The sequence below is a fragment of the Leptopilina boulardi genome, unplaced genomic scaffold (genome assembly GCF_019393585.1).
Source record: "Leptopilina boulardi isolate dan_hultmark-lab unplaced genomic scaffold, ZJU_Lbou_2.1 LbouV2_278, whole genome shotgun sequence".
Classification (NCBI taxonomy): domain Eukaryota; kingdom Metazoa; phylum Arthropoda; class Insecta; order Hymenoptera; family Figitidae; genus Leptopilina; species Leptopilina boulardi.
In genome coordinates this window covers 2,257,835-2,283,728 of record NW_026137838.1, presented here as the reverse complement: position 1 = coordinate 2,283,728, position 25,894 = coordinate 2,257,835, and the positions used below count along the sequence as shown (strand labels likewise).

General features: G+C 29.4%; 1 protein-coding gene across 1 annotated transcript in view; it reads left to right on the top strand.

Moving 5' to 3' along the window:
- Nucleotides 1-25,894, top strand: part of LOC127282032 (uncharacterized) — a 347,280-nt gene that overhangs the window by 216,863 nt on the left and 104,523 nt on the right. Inside the window, exons 7-10 of the mRNA XM_051306104.1 lie at nt 12,322-12,439; nt 21,818-21,911; nt 22,644-22,724; nt 23,136-23,225. Of these exons, the coding sequence (XP_051162061.1) occupies nt 12,322-12,439; nt 21,818-21,911; nt 22,644-22,724; nt 23,136-23,225 (383 nt within the window). The remainder of the gene's footprint in view (nt 1-12,321; nt 12,440-21,817; nt 21,912-22,643; nt 22,725-23,135; nt 23,226-25,894) is intronic.

The following is a 25,894-nucleotide window of genomic DNA, read 5'->3' as shown; positions in this document are numbered from 1 at the left end:
GGTAATATTATATATTGGTACTATAAATAGTTGGTATCATTGAATATTTGTACCATAAATAGTTGGTACCATTAATCTTTGATATTATTAGGCATTGGAACCAGTAATTATTGGTACCACAAATTGTTGGTACCTGTAAATATTTGTACCATTTATTATTGGTACCACTGATTATTTGTACTATAAATAGTTGGTATCATTAACCTTTAATATTATTTATCATTAGTATCATTAATTATTCATACGATTAATTGTTGGTACCATTAATCTTTGGTATTATTAAGCATTCGTACCATAAATTGTTGGTACTGTTAAATATTTATATTATAAATAGTTGGTACCATTGAATATTTGTACCATAAATAGTTGGTACCATTAATCATTGGTATCATTATGCATTTGTACCAGTAATTATTGGTACCGTAAATTATTGGTACCATTAATCATTGGTACCATTTATTATTTGTACCATAAATAGTTGGTACCATTAATCTTTGGTATTTTTAAGCATTGGTACCATAAATAGTTGGTACTATTAAATATTTGTACCATAAATAGTTGGTACCATTAATCATTGGTATTATTAGAAATTGGTACCTGTAATTATTGGTACCACAAATTTTTGGTACCTGTAAATATTTGTATCATTAATTATTGGTACCATTAATGATTGGTACCATTGATTATTTGTACTATAAATAGTTGGTACCATTAACCTTTTTTATTATTTATCATTAGTATAATTAATTATTCATACAATTAATTGTTGGTACCAATAATTATTCGTACAATTAATTGTTGGTACCATTTATCACTGGTACTACATTTATTTGGTACCATTAATTAATGGTAATAATTTTATATTTTTTAAATTTTCCTTTAGTCAAAAATAGAAAGTATCTTTTGTTATTATTATTTTTTTTTTAACAAGAAACTGTAATTAAATATATGTGTCAAGAGGGAAAATTATAATTTAACATTATAATTTAATGGGGAGATTAAAATTTATATAATTAAATACAAATTATGACTATTGAGAAAAATCGCAAACTGTCAAAGTTTGACAGTGTAAAAGCGGAGCCATGATAATTATTAAATTTCACGGTTACCGATTTATAGTCAAGTTGTTGGGACTCCTTTATATATATATATAAATAAGTGAGACACACAAAGTGTGCAGGGCGTTAATTGCAGTCTCTCTCTCTGATTAATGAGAGAATAAGCGGGGAGATCACGAGACCTTCGAGTCGAAAATGTTTCGCCTTCTCGAATGGTAATTAACGCGAGTCACGCTTGTTGGAGCTCTTTAGCAGAATTGAGCCGTGAATCGCTTCAATGTTGGAAAAACCTATATATCTACCTATATTACAAAAAGATATCGCCGCCAACGCCGCCGCCGCCGCCGCCGCCGCTGTTCCAAGACTCTGAATATAGCCGCAAGTCAAGAGAAGGGGGGGGGAGAAGAGAAGGGAGAGGGGGGGGACTTGCGGCTATATTCAGAGTCTTGAAACGATCTTAACCATTAAATTTAGGGTGGGGGAGGGGAAAAGGAGGGGAAGAGAGGAGGGGGGGTGGGGGTTGGCGCGCGAAGCCGCTGTTCCAAGACTCTGAATATAGCCGCAAGTCAAGAGAAGAGGGGGTAGAAGAGAAGGGAGAGGGTGGACTTGCGGCTATATTCAGAGTCTTGAAACGAACATAACCTTTAAATTTAGGGTGGTGGTGGGGAAAAGGAGGGGAAGAGAGGAGGGGGGATGGGGGTTGGCGCGCGAAGCGCGCAGGGGGCATAGCCCCCTAGTATATATATATATTGTTCCTCGAAGATTTCATTGCGGGACCGTCTACTGAACTTTTCATTTCCTTTTAATCTAGCCTCTATGACCTTTAATATGACACTAATTATACTCTAAGATTTAGTGGCTTACTCCACCTTACGTAAAGTGCAACCACAAACTGCTATTAATAACAATATCCTACAATTTTTCACCTCAATTAATAATTTAATACGTCCCGTAAATGTGGGTAAATAAATAATTGTACACTGATGAGAAAAAAAAATTATATTCTCAATATTAGAGGATTTTCTTTCATTTTTAATTTAGTTTTCTATTTTACAGACAGTGGAAAAAAATTTTCTTGGTTCAAATAATCGATTACTTGACTATAATTTATTTTCTAATAAATAATTTATTAGTAAATTATTTATTTATTAATAAATTATTTATTATTGAGTCAAATAAATTATATTTAAATCAAATAAATTTTTTTTTTCAGTGCAAAGTCCTTTATGAATTTTGCTATGTAACTATGGTAATTTGATAAACGCTATCATTTGTAAACAATTTAATTCACGTTCCAAACTTTCACGTTCATATACAGATGATATTAGATACACACACATACACTTTGCAATATTATTATCTGTGAAATTGCATAATTTGTGATTCGCAGGGGTAAAATTAAGTTCCTTTTCCCTCGCCTTTTGACCTTGACATTAAAAAAAAATTGAAGAGAAATTTCTTAATATGTATCATAAAAAATTAAAATATTGCATGAAAATTGTTGTCGAATTTCTCTTGTTCGCTTTTCATCAACTCTCACTATCATTTCATGTGTTGTCTATTGTATATATATATATATATATATATATATATATATAGATATACATACATATATATCTATGTTGTTTGGTCCGTTATTGTCTTGCTAGAGATCTGCTTTACACGGCACAATTCTGAATACGTGATTAATAAACGCCCTGTGAATGGCCAGTAAAGATATTTTCCAACTCGTAAATAGTAATAGGTATTTGTTAGCATGGGGGCGTGAGACTCGCCACAGGGGCTTGTACGGTCGACTTCTTCTTCTTCTTCTTCTTCGCCGCGAACTGACTCATCTTTTTCTATTGCCAATATATTTGAGCACTCAAAATTATTTCAAGATTAACGTTCACCACCCATTGATATTTGTTACCATTGATAATTGGTATCATTAATCCTTGGTACCATTGATTACTGGTATCATTAATAGTTGATACCACTGATTATTATTTTTACATTTAATTATTAGTACCAGTGACAATTAGTACCATTATTTGTGGATACCATCAATCATTGGTACCATAGATTATTGGTACAATTATTGGTTGGTACCATTAATAGTTGGTGCTATTAATAATTAGCACTATTAATGGTTGGTACAATTAATAATTGGTATACTTAATAGTTGCTACCATTAATAGCTTCTACCATTAAAAATTGGTATAATTAATATTTGGTACCATTAATTTCTGCTACCATTAATAGTTGGTACCTTTAATAGTTGCTACCATTAATAGTTGGTATAATTAATAGTTGGTACCAGTAATAGTTGGTACCTTTAATAGCTGCTACCATTAATAGTTGGTACCAGTAATAGTTAGTACCATTAATAATTGGTGTAATTAATAGTTGGTACCATTAATAATAGGTATAATTAATAGTTGGTACCATTAAAAATTGGTATAATTAATAGTTGGTACCTATAATAGTTGCTACCATTAATAGTTGGTATAATTAATAGTTGGTACCAGTAATAGTTGGTACCTTTAATAGCTGCTACCATTAATAGTTGGTACCAGTAATAGTTGGCATCATTAATAACTGCTACCATTAATTGTTGGCACCATTAATAATTGGTATAATTAATAGTTGGTACAATTAATAGTTGGTACTATTAATAATTGGTATAATTAATAGTTGGTACCATTAATAGTTGATACTATTAATAATTGGTGTCATTGATATTTGTGGTACCATTGATCTTATATACCATCCATAATTGGTACAATTAATTGTCATTATCCTTTACTATTTGTTCCACTAAAATTTTGTACCACTAATAATTGATATCTTCAATCACTGGTAGCACTTATTATTGCGTAATGGTTGGAATTACTGGTTGTTTAATCGTTTTTGATTTATTTAATTTTTTTTATTTATTTTTTTATTTATTTTTTTTATATTTTACATTTTTTTATTTATTTATTTTGTTAAAGTCATAAATATTTGAAACCGTTAATAATTTAAATTTATGGTTGTCATATATATGTATAATCTTTTGTGAGTTAACAATAACCATTCATGTATTACAATCTCACATTGAATGACAAGGTGGAAATTGATAAATTAAAAATGAATTTTGAAAATTGAAAAAAAAAAATTGAGTAAACGGTTTTTTGATGATATGACGTCAGAATGATGTTACGTGAAATGCCGTTCGAAAATTTCACCTCGATTAACCCGAAATCTTTCACCTTTTGCTTAAATGGCTATATGTAAGGACGTTGACATTGCCTACCCACTTTCATAGAGATTAGTGTCTCTGCGTTTCAGGTGTGTTTCTCGCGATAAACTTTATTTTGCCCTTTTGAACCTTGCAAGTCTCGACCCACACTATATGCGACGTTTCAAACAACGTTAGAGCCACGCCTCAGGGTTATCCGAGAGACATGTCCGAAAGGTTTCATTGGTATGTGTGTCAGGCAATTTTCCCTAGTGACATAATAAACTGGTTTCTCTCTCTCTCTCTCTCTTTCTTTATTAAAATATTAACCATTTTTTAAATTAATAGTAATTAATTTTAATTATTATTCATATTTTTATAAATAAATAAAGTTTAAGGATAAAAGAAAAAGCAAAGTTTAAAATTTTTTTTTTTTATTATTATTTTATATTACAATCCTTTTAAATTATTGTCGGCTTATAAATATAAAATAAACAGAGCCTTGACTTTCACGGGATTAGAGGCTATTAAGAAATTATTGTTTTTTTTTTGCAAGTGAAAAATTGCATTCATTAGTGGCAAATAAATTTCAACGCTTGTGTCTCACCGTAACTTGATTTTTCTACTTACAAGTGGAAAAGGTCAACCATTCACTTTTGTGGAATATTGAAGATCTCTATATATATACATATTAGATAATTAAAATAAATAAATGAAATTAATTAAAATAAATAGAAATATAAAAAAAATATACAAAATTTAATAGAAATAATTAATTATCGTTGACTAGAGTGAAATAAATTTCAAATAAAGAAACATTGTACACCAAAATATTAACTTTTTATTTTTATTTAATAATTAGATAATTATTTAGTTAATTAATTAACTAAGGGAAATTAACAAATGTTTAATATAAAATACAAAAGATTATTTTTTAATATTATGCAAATTGATGTCAAACTATACATTTATATTCAAATTATCGAAAGTAAACATAAACGTTTCATTCTTTTAATGGGAAATTTAATTTTAAAACAATTTTTAAAAAATAATAATTTTAAAATAAGAAAGTGCGCAATTTTCTTTTATTTGCCAATTTAAATAATAGTGTCAAGACAACAACAACAACAACAACTAAATATATAAATGCAAATCGTTTCCGTTGTTCTTTTTTTTTCAACATTATGAACACGCGGCGCATATAATAGGCATTCATATACTAATTATTCTAACGGACAAAGCAAAATTTTTCGCCTTTAAGAGAATATTTAACGAGGGCCCTAAAGAGATTCATCCTCTTTTCCCTTTCACCGTTAGCGACCGGCAGAAAACGTCATTAATTATCGTGTACCGATCTTTCCTGGATCCTGAAGCGATCCTGCCGCGGGTTGAAAAGCAGGCCGACACACATATATATACATAAAATGAAAACACACGCAAAACATTCATAAATGCATATATATATGTTCATCTCAGGGTCGAGGTGATCCAAAACGAGTTGAACCTACGGAACTCGTGCGTTGCTAATGCACTTATCATCCTATTGCGATGTGATAACCATAATCATATGGATATTTATAAACATGAACACTGTATATCAGAACAGGTACCTTTAACTGTATCGCTGAGAGAAAACCTTTTTCAACAACATTTATATGATTATACTTCTTTATAATATCGTAGTTGTGAGAAGAATAGAGCCGAGAGCCGTCTAAGAGCATTAATAATTACATAATTATACCATTAATAATTGTTTGTATTGATAATTTGGACAATTGATCGTACAATTAATCATTGGTTCAATAATTAGAAGCATCAATTAAAAGTAATATTAATCATACCATTAATTATTGGTACCATTAATAATATTAGTACTATTAATTATTAGTATGATTAATCATTGGTACCATAAATTATTGGAATAAATAATAGTTGGTACCATTAATAGTTAGTACAATTAACCGTTAGTACAATTAATAGCTGGTACCATTAATTTTTGATAACATTAACCGTTGGTACCAGTAAATAATTGTACCATTGATCATTAATGCAATTAATTATTGGAATAAATAATAGTTGGTACCATGAATAGTTGGTCTCATTAATTATTTGTACCACTAACCGTTAGTACTACTAACCGTAAGTACGATTAATAGGTGGTGTCATTAATAGTTGGTACCATAAATAGTTGGTTTTATTAATAGTTGGTACCATAAATAGTTGGTTTCATAAATAGTTTGTACCATAAATAGTTGGTTATATTAATAGTTGGTGTCATTAATAGTTGGTACCATAAATAGTTGGTATTATTAATAGTTGATACCATAAATAGTTGGTGTCATTAATAGTTGGTACCATAAATAGTTGGTTTTATTAATAGTTGGTACCATAAATAATTGGTGTCATTAATAGTTGGTACCATTAATAGTTGGTACCATTAATAGTTGGTATTATTAATAGTTGATACCATAAATAGTTGGTGTCATTAATAGTTGGTACTATAAATGGTTGGTTTTATTAATAGTTGGTGTCATTAATAGTTGGTACCATTCATAGTTGGTACCATAAATAGTTGGTTTTATTAATAGTTGGTACCATAAATAGTTGGTTTCATAAATAGTTTGTACCATAAATAGTTGGTTATATTAATAGTTGGTGTCATTAATAGTTGGTACCATAAATAGTTGGTATTATTAATAGTTGATACCATAAATAGTTGGTGTCATTAATAGTTGGTACCATAAATAGTTGGTTTTATTAATAGTTGGTACCATAAATAATTGGTGTCATTAATAGTTGGTACCATTAATAGTTGGTACCATTAATAGTTGGTATTATTAATAGTTGATACCATAAATAGTTGGTGTCATTAATAGTTGGTACTATAAATGGTTGGTTTTATTAATAGTTGGTGTCATTAATAGTTGGTACCATTCATAGTTGGTACCATAAATAGTTGGTTTTATTAATAGTTGGTACCATAAATAGTTGGTTTCATTAATAGTTTGTACCATAAATAGTTGGTTTTATTAATAGTTGGTGTCATTAATAGTTGGTACCATTAATAGTTGGTACCATTAACCGTTAGTACAATTAATAGCTAGTACCATTAATGTTTGATAACATTAACCGTTGGTACCAGTAAATAATTGTACCATTGATCATTAATGCAATTAATTATTGCTACCATAAATCGTTGGTACCATTAATCATTGGTACCATTGAATATTTATATCATAAATAGTTGGTACCATTAACTTTTGATACTATTAATCACTGGTCCCCGAATTAGTTGGTACCAATAATTTATGGTACTATTAATATTTGGTATAATTAATTATTAGTATAATTAAATGTTGGTACCACTAATTATTGGCAGAATTAATAATTATTGTTATCGTTAATTGTTTATTGATAATATTAATACTACTAAGTACGAATTTTTTTTGTTCAAATTTTGATCGTCTGTAGCTCAATTGCCGTTGATCCTAATAAATATAGTAAATTTTATAAAATTCAAAAATTGTCTCTAACTTTGAGCTTTATTAATGTAAATACACCAAACGATTGATGTTTTAACGTATAAAATTTATAGTCAGCGACAATTATTACCGATAATAATTGTTTATTACCAAAGGAAATAATTAATGTATCCATCCTTGATAAAATTATGCACACTATGATAGGAATGTAAGTTTTTTTTTTTAGTTTCTAATATTTTTTTTCGCTAATAATGAAAAGTTACCAACCAGTTCCTTCTCATCTTCCTGGTTGGCAAGTCTTCATATCGTCTTTTCTTGAAGAGTTTCCAACCCGATAATCGATCAGTTATGGTAATATGTGCTTCTGAATCGAACTATCATAAAAAATTGTAAATCTACTTCCAGCGATATGATATACATATATATATAAAACACGTGCAATTCAATTAACGATAAGAGAATATTTAGCGCGTCTACGGTATATTTTGTCATTAAATTTTTTTTTTACAAATAGAAAATTGCTCGCGATTTTTTTTTAATAATAATAATAAAATAATAAGAAAAATTTAATGATAATTATAAATATATAGCAACTATTATAATATTTACATATAAATTTAATAATGGCTAAAGGTGTTAGCAGCTCGGCACATATAAATATTCGTAAAGAAAATTTTTCTTGTTTCATTACTCAATAAACGTGAAGAAACATGAATGTAATCATCGAATGAAAATGCAAATTTATCGCGTTGTTTGATTACACAGTTAAATGGGATGAATATACATACACCGTGTGTATGATAAAAGGCGTAACTTCCTATTTGGGATTTATTTCACTGTTGGCTTTTAGAGTTGATAAAAATTGAAAGAAAAAGAAAAAAAAATAATCATTCTCATATAAAACCCACGACTTAAAAGCAATATAATCGCAGAAATCCACCAAGGATTAACGGCATTTTCTAACCTATATATGCTATACATAGAAAGATAATGTGTATTACGTATAATATATTTTACAATTGTGATAAATCCCCAAGAAATGGCTAAACGGCCACGCATTTGACGTTTCTATCTACCAATAATCGTCTGGTCTTTCTCACGAGTTACGTTCATTTGGTTACTATTTCATGCTCAAGGCATTATTACCTACATATCGTATATCACCAAGTATCTTCCGCACTCACTCACGCATATTAATTGATTTTCCGGGCAATTTAAATCAAATTTCGATTTTTACAAAAATATTGTTTACCCCATTCAGAAAATGATTCTACTTTCAAACTTCTTCATTCAATGCTGGCTAATGATAATAATAATAATTATTATTATTTATTACAATATACGTCAAATATTTATTTAGTTAAAAATAAAGAATTATAAAGATTAAAACCATTTTATGATATGGACGATTAATGGTATCAATTATGAATGAGAATAAATATCAATGCAATCAATAATTGTTACAAATAATTAGTGGTACCAATAATTAATCGTAGCAATAATTAATGGTGCCAACAATTAATGGTACCAATAATTAATGATACCAACTATTACTGGTACTAATTATTAATGGTACCAACTATTATTAATATTAATTATTGATGGTACCAACTATGAATTATACCAATTATAATTGGTACCATTAATTTATGGTAGCAAACAATTAATGGTACCAACAATTAAAGGTACCAATAATTAATGATACCAACTATTACTGGTACTAATTATTTATGGTACCAACTATTATCAATAACAGTTATTAATGGTACCAACTATTACTGGTACTAATTATTTATGGTACCAACTATTATTAATATTAATTATTGATGATACCAACTGTTAATTATACCAATTATAATTGGTACCATTAATTTATGGTAGCAATAAATAATGGTACCAACAATTAATGGTACCAATAATTAATAATACCAACTATTACTGGTACTAATTATTTATGGTACCAACTATTATCAATAACAGTTATTAATGGTACCAACTATTACTGGGACTAATTATTTATGGTACCAACTATTATTAATATTAATTATTGATGATACCAACTGTTAATTATACCAATTATAATTGGTACCATTAATTTATGGTAGCAATAAATAATGGTACCAACAATTAATAGAACCAACAATTAATGGTACCAATAATTAATAATACCAACTATTAATGGTACTAATAACTAATTGTAGCAATAATTAATGGTACCATTAATTAATGGTACCAATAATTAATGATTCCAACAATTAATGATACCAATAATTAATGGTACAATTAATGGTATTAATAATTATATATATTATTAAAAAATATCAATGCTATCAATATAGAAAAATTTATTTGATCGAAATGAAAAAATTAATACTTCAAACGATTTATTTCTTGAATGGAAAAAAAAATTAGAGATCCGTTTCATTATTTTTATCATCGTTGCGGCATTGAAAGCGATCGTTGACTCGCTTATACCGTCAATAATAATTTTCAACAGATATGATTGTAAAAACTGCAGCATTGATTGTAATTAATATATACTCTTCTCTATATATGCAGTAGTAGTAAAAGAAAAAGTGAATCGAGGAATGCTTTATACGATAGTTAAAAGTTTAAATAACAACATGATGCGCAAGAATGTGTCAATAATATGCCTGACATATGGAACTTATTATTATTATTATTTTTTTTTTTGTATTATTTAAAAAACTCTTATCAAAGTGTCAAGTTGAAACTGGTCTCATTGGAATGCTAAACACGTCTTCGAGATAAGCTTTAAGCGATAAAACACTTGCCATCTATAAATCTCTCTGCAGTAGAAGATTCTATTTCTGTTTTTCTGCGTTCACACTGCAACACTGCGCTGATGCGTCGCGCTTCTAAAGTGGTCAGCTAAATTGCGCTCCAGTTAATCCCTGGTAGCTGTACCTTTAATAATTCTCGGTATACAAAATCTATTTTCAAATTGTTGACGCACGTTAGAATTTCGAAAATACTCGGCACTTTTGATCTTTTGCACTTGTTCAATTTTAATTAACGTCATTTCAAGTATATTAATTAAATTTAAAAATATCTTATATATAAATGTAATTAATTAATGGCACCAAAGATCAATGAAAAAATTAATTTCTGGTACTATTAATGGTACCAAAAATTTATGGTCCCAATTATTAATGGTACCAGTTATTTGTGGTACCAACTATTAATGGTAACAGTTTTTTGTAGTACCAATTATTAATGGTACTAAATATTAGTGGTACCAAATATTAGTGGTTCCAATAGTTTATGGTACGAATTATTAATGGTACCAACTGTTATTGGTATCAGTTATTTATGGTGCCGGTAGTTTATGGTACCAACTAATTATGGTACCAGTAACTTATAGTTCCAACTAATTATGGTCCCAATTATTAATGATACCAGTTATTTCTGGTACCAACTATTAATGGTAACAGTTTTTTGTGGTACCAATTATTAATGGTACTAAATATTAGTGGTACCAAATATTAGTTGTTCCAGTAGTTTATGGTACCAATTATTAATGGTACCAACTGTTATTAGTATCAGTTATTTATGGTGCCGGTAGTTTATGGTACCAACTAATTATGGTACCAGTAATTTATGGTACCAACTATTAATGGTACTAAATATTAGTGGTACCAGTAATTTATGGTACTATTACTGGTATCAGTTATTTATGGTACCAACTGTTAACGGTACCGGTTATTGATAGTATAAATGGTACCAATAATTAAGGGTGACAACTTTTAATGGTATCAATAATCAGTGGTACCATCAATTATTGGTACCCTTGGTATGATACCATCAATAATTGGTACAATTAATCATTGATACCATTAGTATGTGTTACCATTAATATGCGTTACCATCGATAATTGGTATCAATAATTATTGGTACCCTGAATTTTTGGAATTATTAATTATTGATAACATTGTTGATAATTGTTAGAATTACAAATTGATTCTATTAATTATTTTTTATCAGAAATTATAAATTTTTTTTTCTTGCTCAAAAGGAGATGAGACGATGGTTAGTGGCACGTGGCTCTTTCTCCACCTTTTCTTGTCTTTGTCCTCGAATATACAATATAGGTATTGCTTTCAAAAGCAGTGGCTATCGTACACCTATATGAAACCTATACATACACGGACACGTTACCATTTGAGTGCAACCCAATGTTATATCCACGCGAGTGTTCCTCGCACGTGATTTCCCCAGCTGTTCCAACTTTGCGGTGAGAATATTTCTCGGGAAACAAACAATACTTAGGCATTGTCAGCGTTTTAATGGGAAAACCTAGTGTTTGAATATATATATATATACTTGAATACGCTCCAATCATAAATTCTCAGTAAGGGCTTGACTATTTATAAACATATATATATTTTAGACACCGCAAGTTTCTTTAACAATAGTTTAATAATTTTCTTAAAATCCTTTTCTATAAATAAATAAATTTATTGAAATACAGATATTTTTTTTATCACAATATCAAAAGTAAATATAATTTATGAATTTAATTAATTATTGTTTTCTTGTTTTTTTTTTTTTGTCCAGGCTATTCGGATTCTACAGGGAGACCAGTCCTGGAGTTCGACAGCAATGTAAAAAGGACGGAGACTCTCTCTGCACGGGAAGTGGCGTCCTTTCTCCTCTACCTCACTCGTTTACCAAGGTAAGTGTCGTAAAATACCACAAGGCGTCTCACAAGTTTTGCCCACAATGTTTTTTTTTTTTTCTATACTACCTAACAAAAATATACAGTACATTTTGTAACCTCCCCATCAATACTACTGAAAAGGGAGTAAGGGGAAAATATCTTGTAAAGAAAAAAAAAAAAAAAAAGAGTTCCAAATGGGAACGAAATGAAAGAAGCAACCCGGCAAAAGTAAAAACGGTATTACATGGTCGATCATTTTCTGGCCTCTCTCATCGCGAAAGTCCTAGGTGGATCGTAAACTATGGTGTGTATGGTGTGTGCGCGCCCGCATCGACAGAAAGTTACGAGCCCTCCTCGACGCTCGTTTAACCGCATTCGCGTACTCTCTAAACCATAAAACATTTCATGTTTATACATACATACATACATACATATATATATAGCGGCTTTGGTCAACCTATATTGCAGTATCGTTCATCGCATGGTCTTTTATGGGAAACCATACCCTATTGCCTAGCTCACTGTCCTTCGAAAACAAAAGAGCTTCTTCCAAACACCCTTCTAGCGATATGAAGTTCCATAACAATTTTCTGACGAACCACTAACATACATCCTATCGTACTAACAAGTACTATTTCATGATTTTTTATTTCCTGTAGCAATTTTTTTTTTAATTTTTTATTTACTATGGCTTTAGTGTCCGTCCGTCTGTCCATACACTACAATTCGTCTATTAAAGCAAAGGTTCCCATAGTAACAGTTTCCATAGCAACGATTTCCATAGTAACAGTTTCCATAGCAACAATTTCCAAGTACCAGTTTCCATAGCAACGGAGCAATAATTAATGGTGCCAACAAATAATGGTACCAACAATTAATTGTACCAATAATTAATGATACCAATTAATGGTACCAATTAATTATACCAATTATAATTGGTACCAACTATTAATTATATTAGTAATCCATAGTACCAATGATTTATGGTTGCAACAATTAATGATACCAACAATAAATAGTACCAACAATTAATGGTACCATTAATAATTGTTATTAATAATAGTTGGTACCATTAATAGTTAGTACAAGTAATGGTTGGTATAATTAATTATTGGTACCATTAATTGTTGGTACCATTAATTATTGGTGCCATTGATTGTTGGTACCATTAATTATTGCTACGATTAATTATTGGTACCAACAATCAATTAATTAATATTAGTTGGTACCATTAATAGTTAGTACCAGTAATAGTTGGTATAATTAATTATTGGTACCAGTAATTGTTGGTACCAGTAATAGTTGGTATCATTAATTATTGGTAAGTACCAGTAATAGTTGGTATAATTAATTATTGGTACCAGTAATTGTTGGTACCAGTAATAGTTGGTATCATTAATTATTGGTATCATTAGTGTATCATATTAGTTGGTACCATTAATAGTAAGTACCAGTAATAGTTGGTATAATTAATTATTGGTACCAGTAATTGTTGGTACCATTAATTATTGCTACAATTAATTATTAGTACCAACAATCAATTGTACCAACAATTAATGGTACCATTAATAATTGTTATTAATAATAGTTGGTACCATTAATAGTTAGTACCAGTAATAGTTGGTATCATTAATTATTGGTACCATTAATTATTGGTACCATTAATTATTGGTACCATTGATTGTTGGTACCATTAATTATTTATTGCTACGATTAATTATTGGTACCAACTATTCCTGGTACTAACTATTAATGGTACCAACTATTATTAATACCAATTATTGATGGTACCAACTAATGGTTAACCATAGAAACGGTTTCGATAGTAACAGTTTCCATAGCAATAGTTTTTATAGCAACGGTTTTCAAATACTTATATTACGGTTTATAATTAACTTTAATATAAATAAAAATTATACATTATAGAAATAAAATTTTTTTTAAATATTTCTCTCTTTCTCTCACTAAAAGAAAAAGTAAACGAATAAAAGAAAAACAAAAAATAGATTAGAGTAATTTGAATTTAAAATTGAGATAAAAATTCAGTAATTTTTCCAGAATATATAGAAGATTGAGGCGTGTATGAAATTTTTTTTTTCTCATCGTTAGATCAGTCGGAAGTGCATCAGTGTGCAGATTATTATGACTGCCTTGTAATTTTAGCAGAACTGATGATTAGAGTTCGACGAAACATGCAACACGATAGATCCTGAGAGCAACCGGATCTTGAATTTGCATAGTTGCTGAATCATAATTATTATCAGTATATGAATAAATAATAAGGGAATTATATGTATATATATATATAAATATATCGATATATATACAGTCAAAATTACTGCACTTCTAAAACAAATTTTTTTCTCTCTCTCACGTTGGCACTGTTTTGTTCTTATTTTTTCCTTTTCTTTTTTTTTTATGGATTTTCTTCGACAAATTAATAAATAACTGATTTATTATGATCCCGGCTATTAATGTCCGTTTGTTAAGTCAACGATAATGATGTGATACACGGAAGCTCCACTTTCTCCGCATACATAGATACATACACATAAATATAAATACAACATTGAGTTTTGCTATAACCATTAACGCGATAAACAGTGTCTATAAGTATAAGAAAAAGAAAATCAAAGTTCGCTTGAATTTGTTACTAAGAAGACTAAAGATCGTAATATCGTGAAAGTTAAGACACTAATTAGTGGGCGGCTAAAATGCGTATAAGGCAATTTTCACATCAAATTCAAAGTTAAAAAATTTACTCTTTTTTTTCGTTAATGTTCCCAAGGAGAGGGATTTTTTTTTTGCAAAATATGTTTGCATAGTTTTATCATTTATTATAATTATCTGTTTTTCAATTTTTATTTCTCTTCTTTTTTTATTTCTATTTAAACTTTCTAGTCTTCTTACAAGTGGTAAAATTATTTATTGGTACCATAAATCGTTGGCAATATAATTAGTTGATCCTACTGATTATTTATGTTATTATCAATTTGTACTTTTAATTGTTGGTACCACTGATTACAGGGAGCATTAATCATTGGTACCTTTAACCGTCAGTACCATTAATAGTGCCACTAATTATCGAGACTGTTAATTATTTTTACCACTAACTGTTGGTACCATTGTTTTTTAGTATTATTAATCGTTGCTAGCAGTAATTATTGGTACCATTAAACATTACTGGTACCATAAAACGTAGTACCATTAGGCATTGGTACCATTGAGTATTTGTACCATAAATAGTTGGTACCATTATTTATTGGTGTCATTAAGCATTGGTACCATTAATCATTAGTGCAATTAATTACTGGTTCCATAAATCGTTGGTACCATTAAGCATTGGTACCATTAACTTTTGGTATCGTTGAGTATTGGTACCATTGAATATTTGTACCATAAATCATTGGTATCATTAATTTTTTATATCATGAAACGTTGGTACCAGTAATTATTGGTATCATTGAATGTTTGTACCATAAATCGTTGGTATCATTAATTTTTGTTTTTTGAAGCGTTGGTACCAGTAACTATTAGTACCATTAATCATTATTGGTACCATAAATCGTTGGTACCATTAGGCATTGGTACTATTAATCTTTGGGATCATTAAGCATTGGTACAAATAATTATTGGTACCATTAATCTTTAGTGCAATTAATTATTGGTTCCATAAATCGTTCGTACCATTAAGCATTGGTACCATTAATCTTTGGGATCATAAAGCATTGGTACAAGTAATTATTGGTACCATTAAACTTTAGTGCAATTAATTATTGGTACCATTAATCATTGGTACCATTTAATATTTGTACAATAAATATTTGGTACCATTAACTTTTGGTATCGTTAAGTATTGGTACCATTGAATATTTGTACCATAAATCATTGGTATCATTAATTTTTGGTATCATGAAGCGTTGGTACTAGAAATTGTTGGTACCATTAATCTTTAGTGCAATTAATTATTGGTATCATTAATTTTTGGTATTATGAAGCGTTGGTACCAGTAATTATTGGTAACATTAATCATTATTGGTACCATAAATCATTGGTACCATTAGGCATTGGTACAAGTAATTATTGGTACCATTAATCTTTAGTGCAATTAATTATTGGTACCATAAATCGTTGGTACCATTAAGCATTGGTACCACTGAATATGTGTACCATAAATAGCTGGTACCCTTAATAGTTGGTACCAATTAGCATTGGTATCAATAATCATTGGTATCATTGATTATTAACACCATAAATAGTTCCAGCTATTTATTGGTACTTCTTATCATTGATACAATTCATCGTTACCGATACGAATTACAAACGAGAACATACAATCGCGATAAACATTTTGAAAAGAGCAATGTATTTTTCTATCAGTATAAATTCAATTCTTTTGTATACTTATAGTGTATGTTTTGTGTGTATGTGACGAGAGATTGTCGATAAGTCTAAGAGCAGCAGCGTGTCACACTTATTTGCTCTAACGATATCATAAAGTACAAAGTGAAACGATATTAGACTCTTAAATGTGTCTATAAAAGTAATATAAATGCACTCTCGTGCCAATATCCCTCTCCTATTTTGTTTGTGTGTGTATATATATCTCGAAATGGGAATTAATATAGCATTGAATTATGGTTTTTGATATTCAATCGCGCATTTCGCGCAAGCAAGGACTTAATAGGCAAAATTATGGAGTCCATAAATAAGCTTTTACTCGATTTACGAGCGATGTGCCAAATGTCTGTATTAGTTTTCAGCTTCTTTTCGCGCAACGATAATATGTAAGATTTGCATTTGCCAGTTAAGACACAACAAAAAACCGTTGCCTATGGAAAAGCTTATGTTCACGATAAGTTGGATAACAAAAAAAAAAAAAGAAAACACTCAATACATGTTTTATAGACCTTATGTTCTTTCACGAGTAAAAGAAGCTGTCAATACTAACAAGCTAAGCTATTAAATTCCAATTTAGAAATAATACTGAACCAAATTGGAATTCTCTTCTTTACGATCGTCATTGACAGTATAGTAAATATATAGATATATATCGCTTCAGTAAAGGCGAGAAATTTTCTTCCTATTAGCTATTTTATATCTTTTTCATTTAGTTCGCAATATGATGTCTATTTTTCAAAGGCGATATTGGATTTTTCTTTTTTTTATTATAATTAATAATTTATTTATTAATTAATTATTAATTAATTTATTATTAATTTATAAAAAATAAATTAAATTTTTTATATTGAAGTTCAATTAAATAGTTTGTTGACAAGTGACAATTATTAACAACTTTCAAAACAGCGCGTAATTACCGGAAATTATTTTTTTTTTTTTGAAATACAAAATGGAGCAGGTGATAAAAAGACATTTCCATATTTGAATAACATTTGATATCATGCTGTGTTTTATATGTTATGGATAATTGTGACGGTCCATTAACAAGATTCACATCTTTGATTTTCAAATGATTTACGAAGATAATCTCATTCTCGTTTGATCGCAAAAGTTACTTGAAATCATAGAGTTAGATATGAAATTTTTTTTTATACAATAAACTTTGGTCAGGATTATTATTTATATTCTTATAAATATATATATATAGCCTCGAAGCACTATAATATCGTTTTCGCATTAATAATAATCTCTCGATATATCGATATTCTTATATATAGAGAACGTTTTTGCGAATGTAATTAATATTATAGGACATAGTCAGTAACGGTCGAGTTCATATCTTTTGCCTCACGTAGCACCTCATCATGTATCGTATATCATGACAACGTGCAGACATAGTCACGATGAAGATTCAACGATATAGGATCACTAGGGAGATCTTTCGCTGATCTAGTTGTGCACCTGACCGCATTTTCATGATGAGTTATAACACCCAATAAACTTTGGTGTGCCTTTCGTAATGTTTTTTTTTGTTGTTGTTGTTCTTTTCTTTTTTTTTTATTGCGTGCGAAAATCTTATTAAAATGGAGTGACAGCGGTGGGATTATAAACGCATCTCATTTTTATTCATGACATTTTTTTTCTAAATCGTGTCAAAATTAAGAATCATTGAAACAACACCATTAATCTTATAAATAATTGTACCAAAAATTAATGATCACACTGATCTTTGGTACCATTAATTGTTGGTACCGCTAATTAATTATCCCATTGATATTTGGTGACATTAAATCTCGGTACCATTGATTAATAGCCAATTTATTATTGGTACCATCAACCGATAAAACAATTAATAGCTAATTAATTTTTGGTATCATTAATTATTGGTACCAAAAACTATTGGTATAATTGATAATTAGTGCCATAAATAGTTGATACCATTAATTATTGGAACCATGAATTGTTGGTACCAAAGATCATTACTACTATAAATAGTTCGCACCATAAATAGTTGGTACCATTAATAGTTGGCACCATAATTAGTTGGCACCATAATTAGTTGGTGCCATTAATAGTTGACACCATTAATAGTTGGCACCATAATTAGTTGGTACCATTAATAGTTGGCACCATTAATAGTTGTCACCATTAATAGTTGGCACCATAATTAGTTGGTGCCATTAATAGTTGGCACCATAATTAGTTGGTACCATTAATAGTTGGCACCAATAATAGTTGGCACCATAATTAGTTGGTACCATTAATAGTTGGCACCATAATTAGTTGGTATCATTAATATTTAGTACCATTAATAGTTAGTAGCATTAACAGTTGGTATCATTAATAGTTGGTACAATTAATAGTTATTACCATGATTAGTTGGTGCCATTAATAGTTGGTATCATTATTTGTTGGTAACCATAATTAATGGTCACATTGATCCTTGTTGCCATTAATTAATGGATTGGTCTTTGATGCCATTTAAATATTCAAAGAAAATAAATGGTTTAATAAATAATAATGATTTTTATCTGCTAAACAAAATTACAAATTTTGAAAATATATCCATATGAGATAAACAAATTATCTTTAATATTGGTTATAGTTTTGTACATATAAAGAGGAACATCATGTATTGACGATGGAAACAATTGTAGAAGCAATTTACCTTTTGACCTAGTGAGATAAAATGGCTATTGTAAATTATATTATTTTATTGTATGAAATCAGATATAAGCTAAAAGAGAGTGAGAGATAGAGAGAAAGAGAGATGGAAAAAGGGGGATGAATGCATTTATTGCATGTAAATACAGATAGAATGAAAAAAGAAAAAAAAAATTTTTTTTATATGAGGGAAAATGTGAGGGTTATTGGGTGCTTGGAAATTCTTATTTGTACCTCAGGCTACTTACTGCCTATCCAATGTAACAAGGTATTCGAGGAGATGTTGCGATACGAATGTTACCGGCACACTGCAAGGTCTAGGTTTACAATGAGGTTACTTAATGCATGAGTTTCTATACGATATATCCAACGCAATGGCGTAACAACACTTGTATAATGAACGTGAATTATATATCTAACCACGTGGATCTTTTCCATATACGATTCTTTCTCTCTCTCTATACATATATGAACTTCAACAAAAACACTCTTGATTTAACCTATCACTGTTGCATATACACTAAACGACCCATAACATTTTGGTTTTTATTCTTTCTCTTTATTTTGTATTTTATTTTATATTTTATTTCATATTTTATTATTTATTTTCTGTTTATTAATAGTTTGTACCACTATTAAGTAACAGTTAATACAATTAATAATTGGTTCCATTAATTATAGGTACCACTAATATTTAGTACCATTAGTAGTTGGGACCATAATTTACTGGTACCATAATTCGTTGGTACCATAAACTACCGGTACCAAAAGTAACTGGTACCAATAATAGTTGGTACCATAAATTAATGGTACCAATAATAGTTGGAACCCTAAATTACAGGTACCAATAATAGTTGGTACCATAAATTACTGGTACCCTTAATATTTAGTATCATTAATGGATGGAAACATAAATTATTGATACGATTAATAGTTGATACCATAAATAATTGCTACCATTAATAGTTGGTACCATAAATAACTTGTTCTATTAATAGTTGGTACCATAAACTACCGGTACTATTAATAGTTGGTACCATAAACATACCGGTACCATAAATACCTGGTACTATTAATAGTTGGTACCATAAACATACAGGTACCATAAATAACTGGTACTATTAATAGTTGGTACCATAAACTACCAGTACCATATATAGTTGGTACCATAAATTACTGGTACCATTTATAGTTAGAACCATAAATTCTTGGTACCACTAATATTATTTTGTAATTTATTTTCTATTATCTCTTTAGCCAAAAAATTTTTTTTTTTATTAATTTTTGAGATGATAATAAAATTTTTTGTAACACTAATTTTTCAAAGGACAACAATGATTCGGTTGTCATTTGATCTGATTGTAATTGACAGGATATAAAAAAAAGATGTGGGCGTAAGACGAGGGCGTTTATAAATTGTGAATAAAAATTGTGACAGAGAACGCGTACGATTATACAATTAGTGATTCGAAATAATAACTGTCAGAGTCCCCACCATAAAAGGACTGACGAGAATTGACAACGATCAGCCATTAAACATTCGTGTCTTCTTTTTTTTTTAATTCTCTTTTTATTTTTCCTCCCTGTTTTTTTTTTTTTTTTTTTTTAATGGTCAGCATCTCATCCCGAAGGCATATCTTTTTACATACTGGCGGATGCAATTTCTTTATCGTAATTATTCGTCTTGAAAATCTCTAAGCTTTTTTTTTACTTCTCTTTATAAAAAAAAATTTTTTTTTTTAAATAGAAATTATTTAAATATTTTCGTTTTGGTAAATTTTGAAAAAAATAATGAAATAGTTGAAAGTAGGAAGTGACTACGCCTTTGTGGGATATCAGTTTGAGTATGATTACTTGTGGGATTTACAGGTGTAGGGGTGAGAGGGCCCCAGTGACACAGGAGCCGCGTGAGAAACGCAAAACACATAAGGTGAAACCACCCACGTGTCATAATTTAATGCCAGAAATGTTTATTCTGTACATTTTTTTTTTCTAAAAGAGAAAAAAAAAGATCGCGTCGCAAATGTCATCGATTCGCCAAGTCGCTAGATTTTATCTATTATATATACAGTTGACAGTAGTTTATATAGTTAACCCACTGAACGTGGGAATCGACCACAAATATATATATAATGTTTGTTTCTGCATTCGATTTATGTGTTCCAGTTTTAGATTCAACAATAAGATGCCCTCGTCTATTTCCTTGGGGTTTTTTTTTTTCAATTTTTAATAACAAATTTTCAAACGTTATTTTGTATTAGAAAAAAATAAATAAAAATGAAATTTTGAAATTAGTTTTCTTAATGTTTTTTTTTGTTTATGTTTCAGCTCCGACCAAACAAAAGATGGCTTCACAATTCTTCTCTTAGGCAAACTTAATGAAAATGTGGAACTTCTAGACCGTGCCCTATTTTTAGTACAGGTAAAATTAAATTAATTATATAATTAATAATTAAAAATAAATAAGTAATAAAAAGTCTCAATTAATGGCTATTTTTTTTTGTTTGCACCGATTTTAAAAACATTGAACAAAAAATTTAGTTGATTTAAAAATTAAATTAAATTGAAAATTTTGAAATTATTGGTACCATCATTAGTTGATAGAATTAATAGTTGGTACCATTAATAGTTCTTACCATGATTAGTTGGTGCCATTAATAGTTGGTACCATAATTAGTTGGTACCATTAATAGTTGGTACCATAATTAGTTGGTACCATGATTAGTTGGTACTATGATTAGTTGGTACCATGATTAGTTGGTACCGTGATTAGTTGGCACCATGATTAGTTGGTACCATAAATTAATGGTACCAATAATAGTTGGTACCATAATTAGTTGGCACCATGATTAGTTGGCACCATTAATAGTTGGTACCATAATTAGTTGGTACCGTGATTAGTTGGCACCATGATTAGTTGGTACCATTAATAGTTGTTACCATTAATAGTTGTTACCATAATTAGTTGGTACCATGATTAGTTGGTACCATAATTAGTTGGTACCATAATTAGTTGGTTCCATAATTAGTTGGTACCATGATTAGTTGGTACCATTAATAGTTGGTACCATTAATTATTGGTACAATTTTTTTCACCATTTTTTGTTTGAACCGATTTTAAGAATTAAATTAAATTTAAAATTTTTAATTGCAGGCCAAAATCAAAGTACCTCAGGTCCTTCTTCTGCAACCAATGGAAGGCGCGATCAATCCTTTCCCACGTAGTCAAATCAAGGTAAGAAAAAAAAATTGGACTAATTGTTTTTTAAATACAAAAGTATATTTTGCCTTCGTATTGAAAAGAGGGTAAATTAATATCGAAACTTGGGGTCAATGAAAAAAAAAACATTTCTTAAACTTTGTTATGGCTACGATCTTTTATTGTAAAACGTATAACGACATAATGCAATTGTGACGGCAATAAAGTACCCATTTGGTATTTAACACTGGGTAATTCAAGTCGATTTGTTCTCCGCGTGTTCTAACATATCTCCCCCCCTTTCTATATATATACACAGAGCCTTAAATAGTTAATTCACAACGTTAATAGTATATTGTCTCGTCGTCGTCTCATATAATTGAAGGGGAACTAAAATGTAATTCTCTTATTTTTCTTTTCTTTTTCTTTTTTTTTTGCTATTTTCAGACCATCGTCCTGGACCAATCGACCCTGGACAAATACATCCCTAGGCGAGAAACGAATTACAGTCATGCTCAATGGGTAGCCTTCTACAAGGTAAATATAATCCCTTCATCTAATCTCTATACAACAATCGGAGCCGTTCCTTTGTTTCCCGAATCAAGTTCAAGTCTACAATAATCTTTAGCTAAAACAACTCTAAGCGGTCTTTTTTTCTGCGTCTTTCGAATCTTCTTATCCCGCTTGTCGATCTAGACGGTACTTTTTTTGCATTTAAACGACCTTTTCTATTGTCAGACATTTACGTGTTATATAGTTTATGTACGTAGTGTTCGTAAATAAGTTTGCATTTTTTTTTTTTTGCTAAATGTTTTCTATTTTATTTTTTATGTATATTTTTTTGCTAAACTATTAGTGTTTTTGATAATTGGTACCATTAATAATCAGTAGTATCATTAATCATTGGTACTATTATTAGTACCATTAATAGTTGGTATCATTAATATTTGGTACCATTAATAGTTAGTACCATTAATAGTTGGTACCATGATTAGTTGGTATCATTAATAGCTGGTACCATTAATAGTTGGTACCATGATTAGTTGGTACCATTAACATTTGGTAACATTAATTGTTGGTATTATTAATTATTGGTACTATGAATAGTTTGTTCCATTAATATTTGGTATAATTAATAGTTAGTACCATCATTAGTTGGTACAATTAATAGTTGGTAACATTACTAGTTGGTATAATTAATAGTTATTACCATGATTAGTTGGTACCATTAATAGTTGGTACCATGATTAGTTAGTACCATTAACATTTGGCAACATTAATTGTTGGTATAATTAATAGTTATTACCATGATTAGTTGGTACCATTAATAGTTGGTACCACTAATAGTTGGTACCATGATTAGTTGGTACCATTAACATTTGGCAACATTAATTGTTGGTACTATTAATTATTGGTACTATGAATACTTTGTTTCATTTATGGTTGGTACCACATGTAACTGATATCACTAACGGTATCATTAATAGTTGGTAGCATTATTTACCAGTGCCATAGATAGTTGGTACCATTAGTAGATTGAACCATTAATAGTTTGTGTCACTAATAGTACTATTAAAAATTGGAACAATTATTAGTTGGTACCATAAATAACTGGTATCACTAATAGTTAGTGCCATTAATAAATGGTACCATAAATTACTGGCACCACTAGTAGTTAGTGCCTTTAATAGTTGGAAGCATAAATTATTGATACGATTAATAGTTGGTACTATATATAACTGGTACTATTAATAGTTGGTAACATAAATAACTGGTACCATTAATTATTGGTATCATAAACTACTGGTACCACTAATTCTTAGTACCATTAATAGTTGGTACTATAAATAATTAGTAGCATTAATAGTTGGAACCACAAATTGCTGGTATTATTAATAATTGGTACCACTAAAATTTAGTACCATAATAGTTGGAACCATAAGGTACTGGTACCATTAATAATGGGTACCATAAATAACTGGTACCACTTATAGTTAGTGCCATTAATAAATGGTACCATAAATTACTGTTACCACTAGTAGTTAGTGCCTTTAATTGTTAGAAGCATAAATTATTGATACGATTAATAGTTGGTACCATATATAAATGGTACTATTAATAGTTGGTACCATAAATAACTGGTACCATTAACAGCTGGTACCATTAATAATTGGTACCAACTGTTAATGGTACCAACTGTTAATGGTACCAACTGTTAATGGTACCACTAATATTTCGTACCATTAATAGTTGGTATCATTAATATTTGGTAGCATTAATAGTTGGAACCACAAATTGCTGGTACTATTAATAATGGGTACCACTAAAATTTAGTACTATTAATAGTTGGAACTATAAGGTACTTTTACCATTAATAATGGGTACCATAAATAACTGGTACCACTAATAGTTAGTACCAATAACAGTTGGTACCATAAATTACTGGTACCACTAATAATTGGTACCATTAAGCATTGGTATTGTTAATACTTGGTACCATTAACTATTGGTAATATCAATTATTGGTACTATTATTAGTTATTGGTACCATTATTTCTTGGTACAATTAATTGTTGGTACCACTTTCAAAAATGGTTGGAAACTTTTTTTTTTGTGAAAATAATTGTAATGCAAAATAGTTACCTTTTTTTTATTAGTATATATTTCATATTCAAATCAAGTTTTAATAAACATTAGCGGAAGAACTCTTTGAATTCGCGATGCGCGTCGCTTTATAATATGCTAGCGAATTCAAACGTGATACACACGTGAGTGTGTATTAAAACAGACAGTGGGTAGACGGCAGGTGTAGTCGTTCCACATTCCATTCTCGTGTGTGTCGACGATCGAGCCTTATTTGACAGTCAACGAGATGTGTTCACCTTTATGATTTATGATTGAAACATGCGAGTGTCCAAACGAATTGCAATCAACACACAAAATTTTTATAACGCACAAATTTTTTTAATGATATATTTTTGCTTTCAAATTCTCTTCCTCCCCATATTGTTTGTTTTTTTTTTAATTAAAAATTAGATGGATTTTTTTTTTTTAATAAATTAATATTGTAATGAAAATATTTGAAAGAAGGAAAGAAAGTATAATATTGAAATATTTGAATAAGTAAAAATATTGGTGTTAATAATGTGTGTATATGAAAATTGTGTTTCTTAAATTTTCGGTGAATTGTTATTGACCTGGATTTC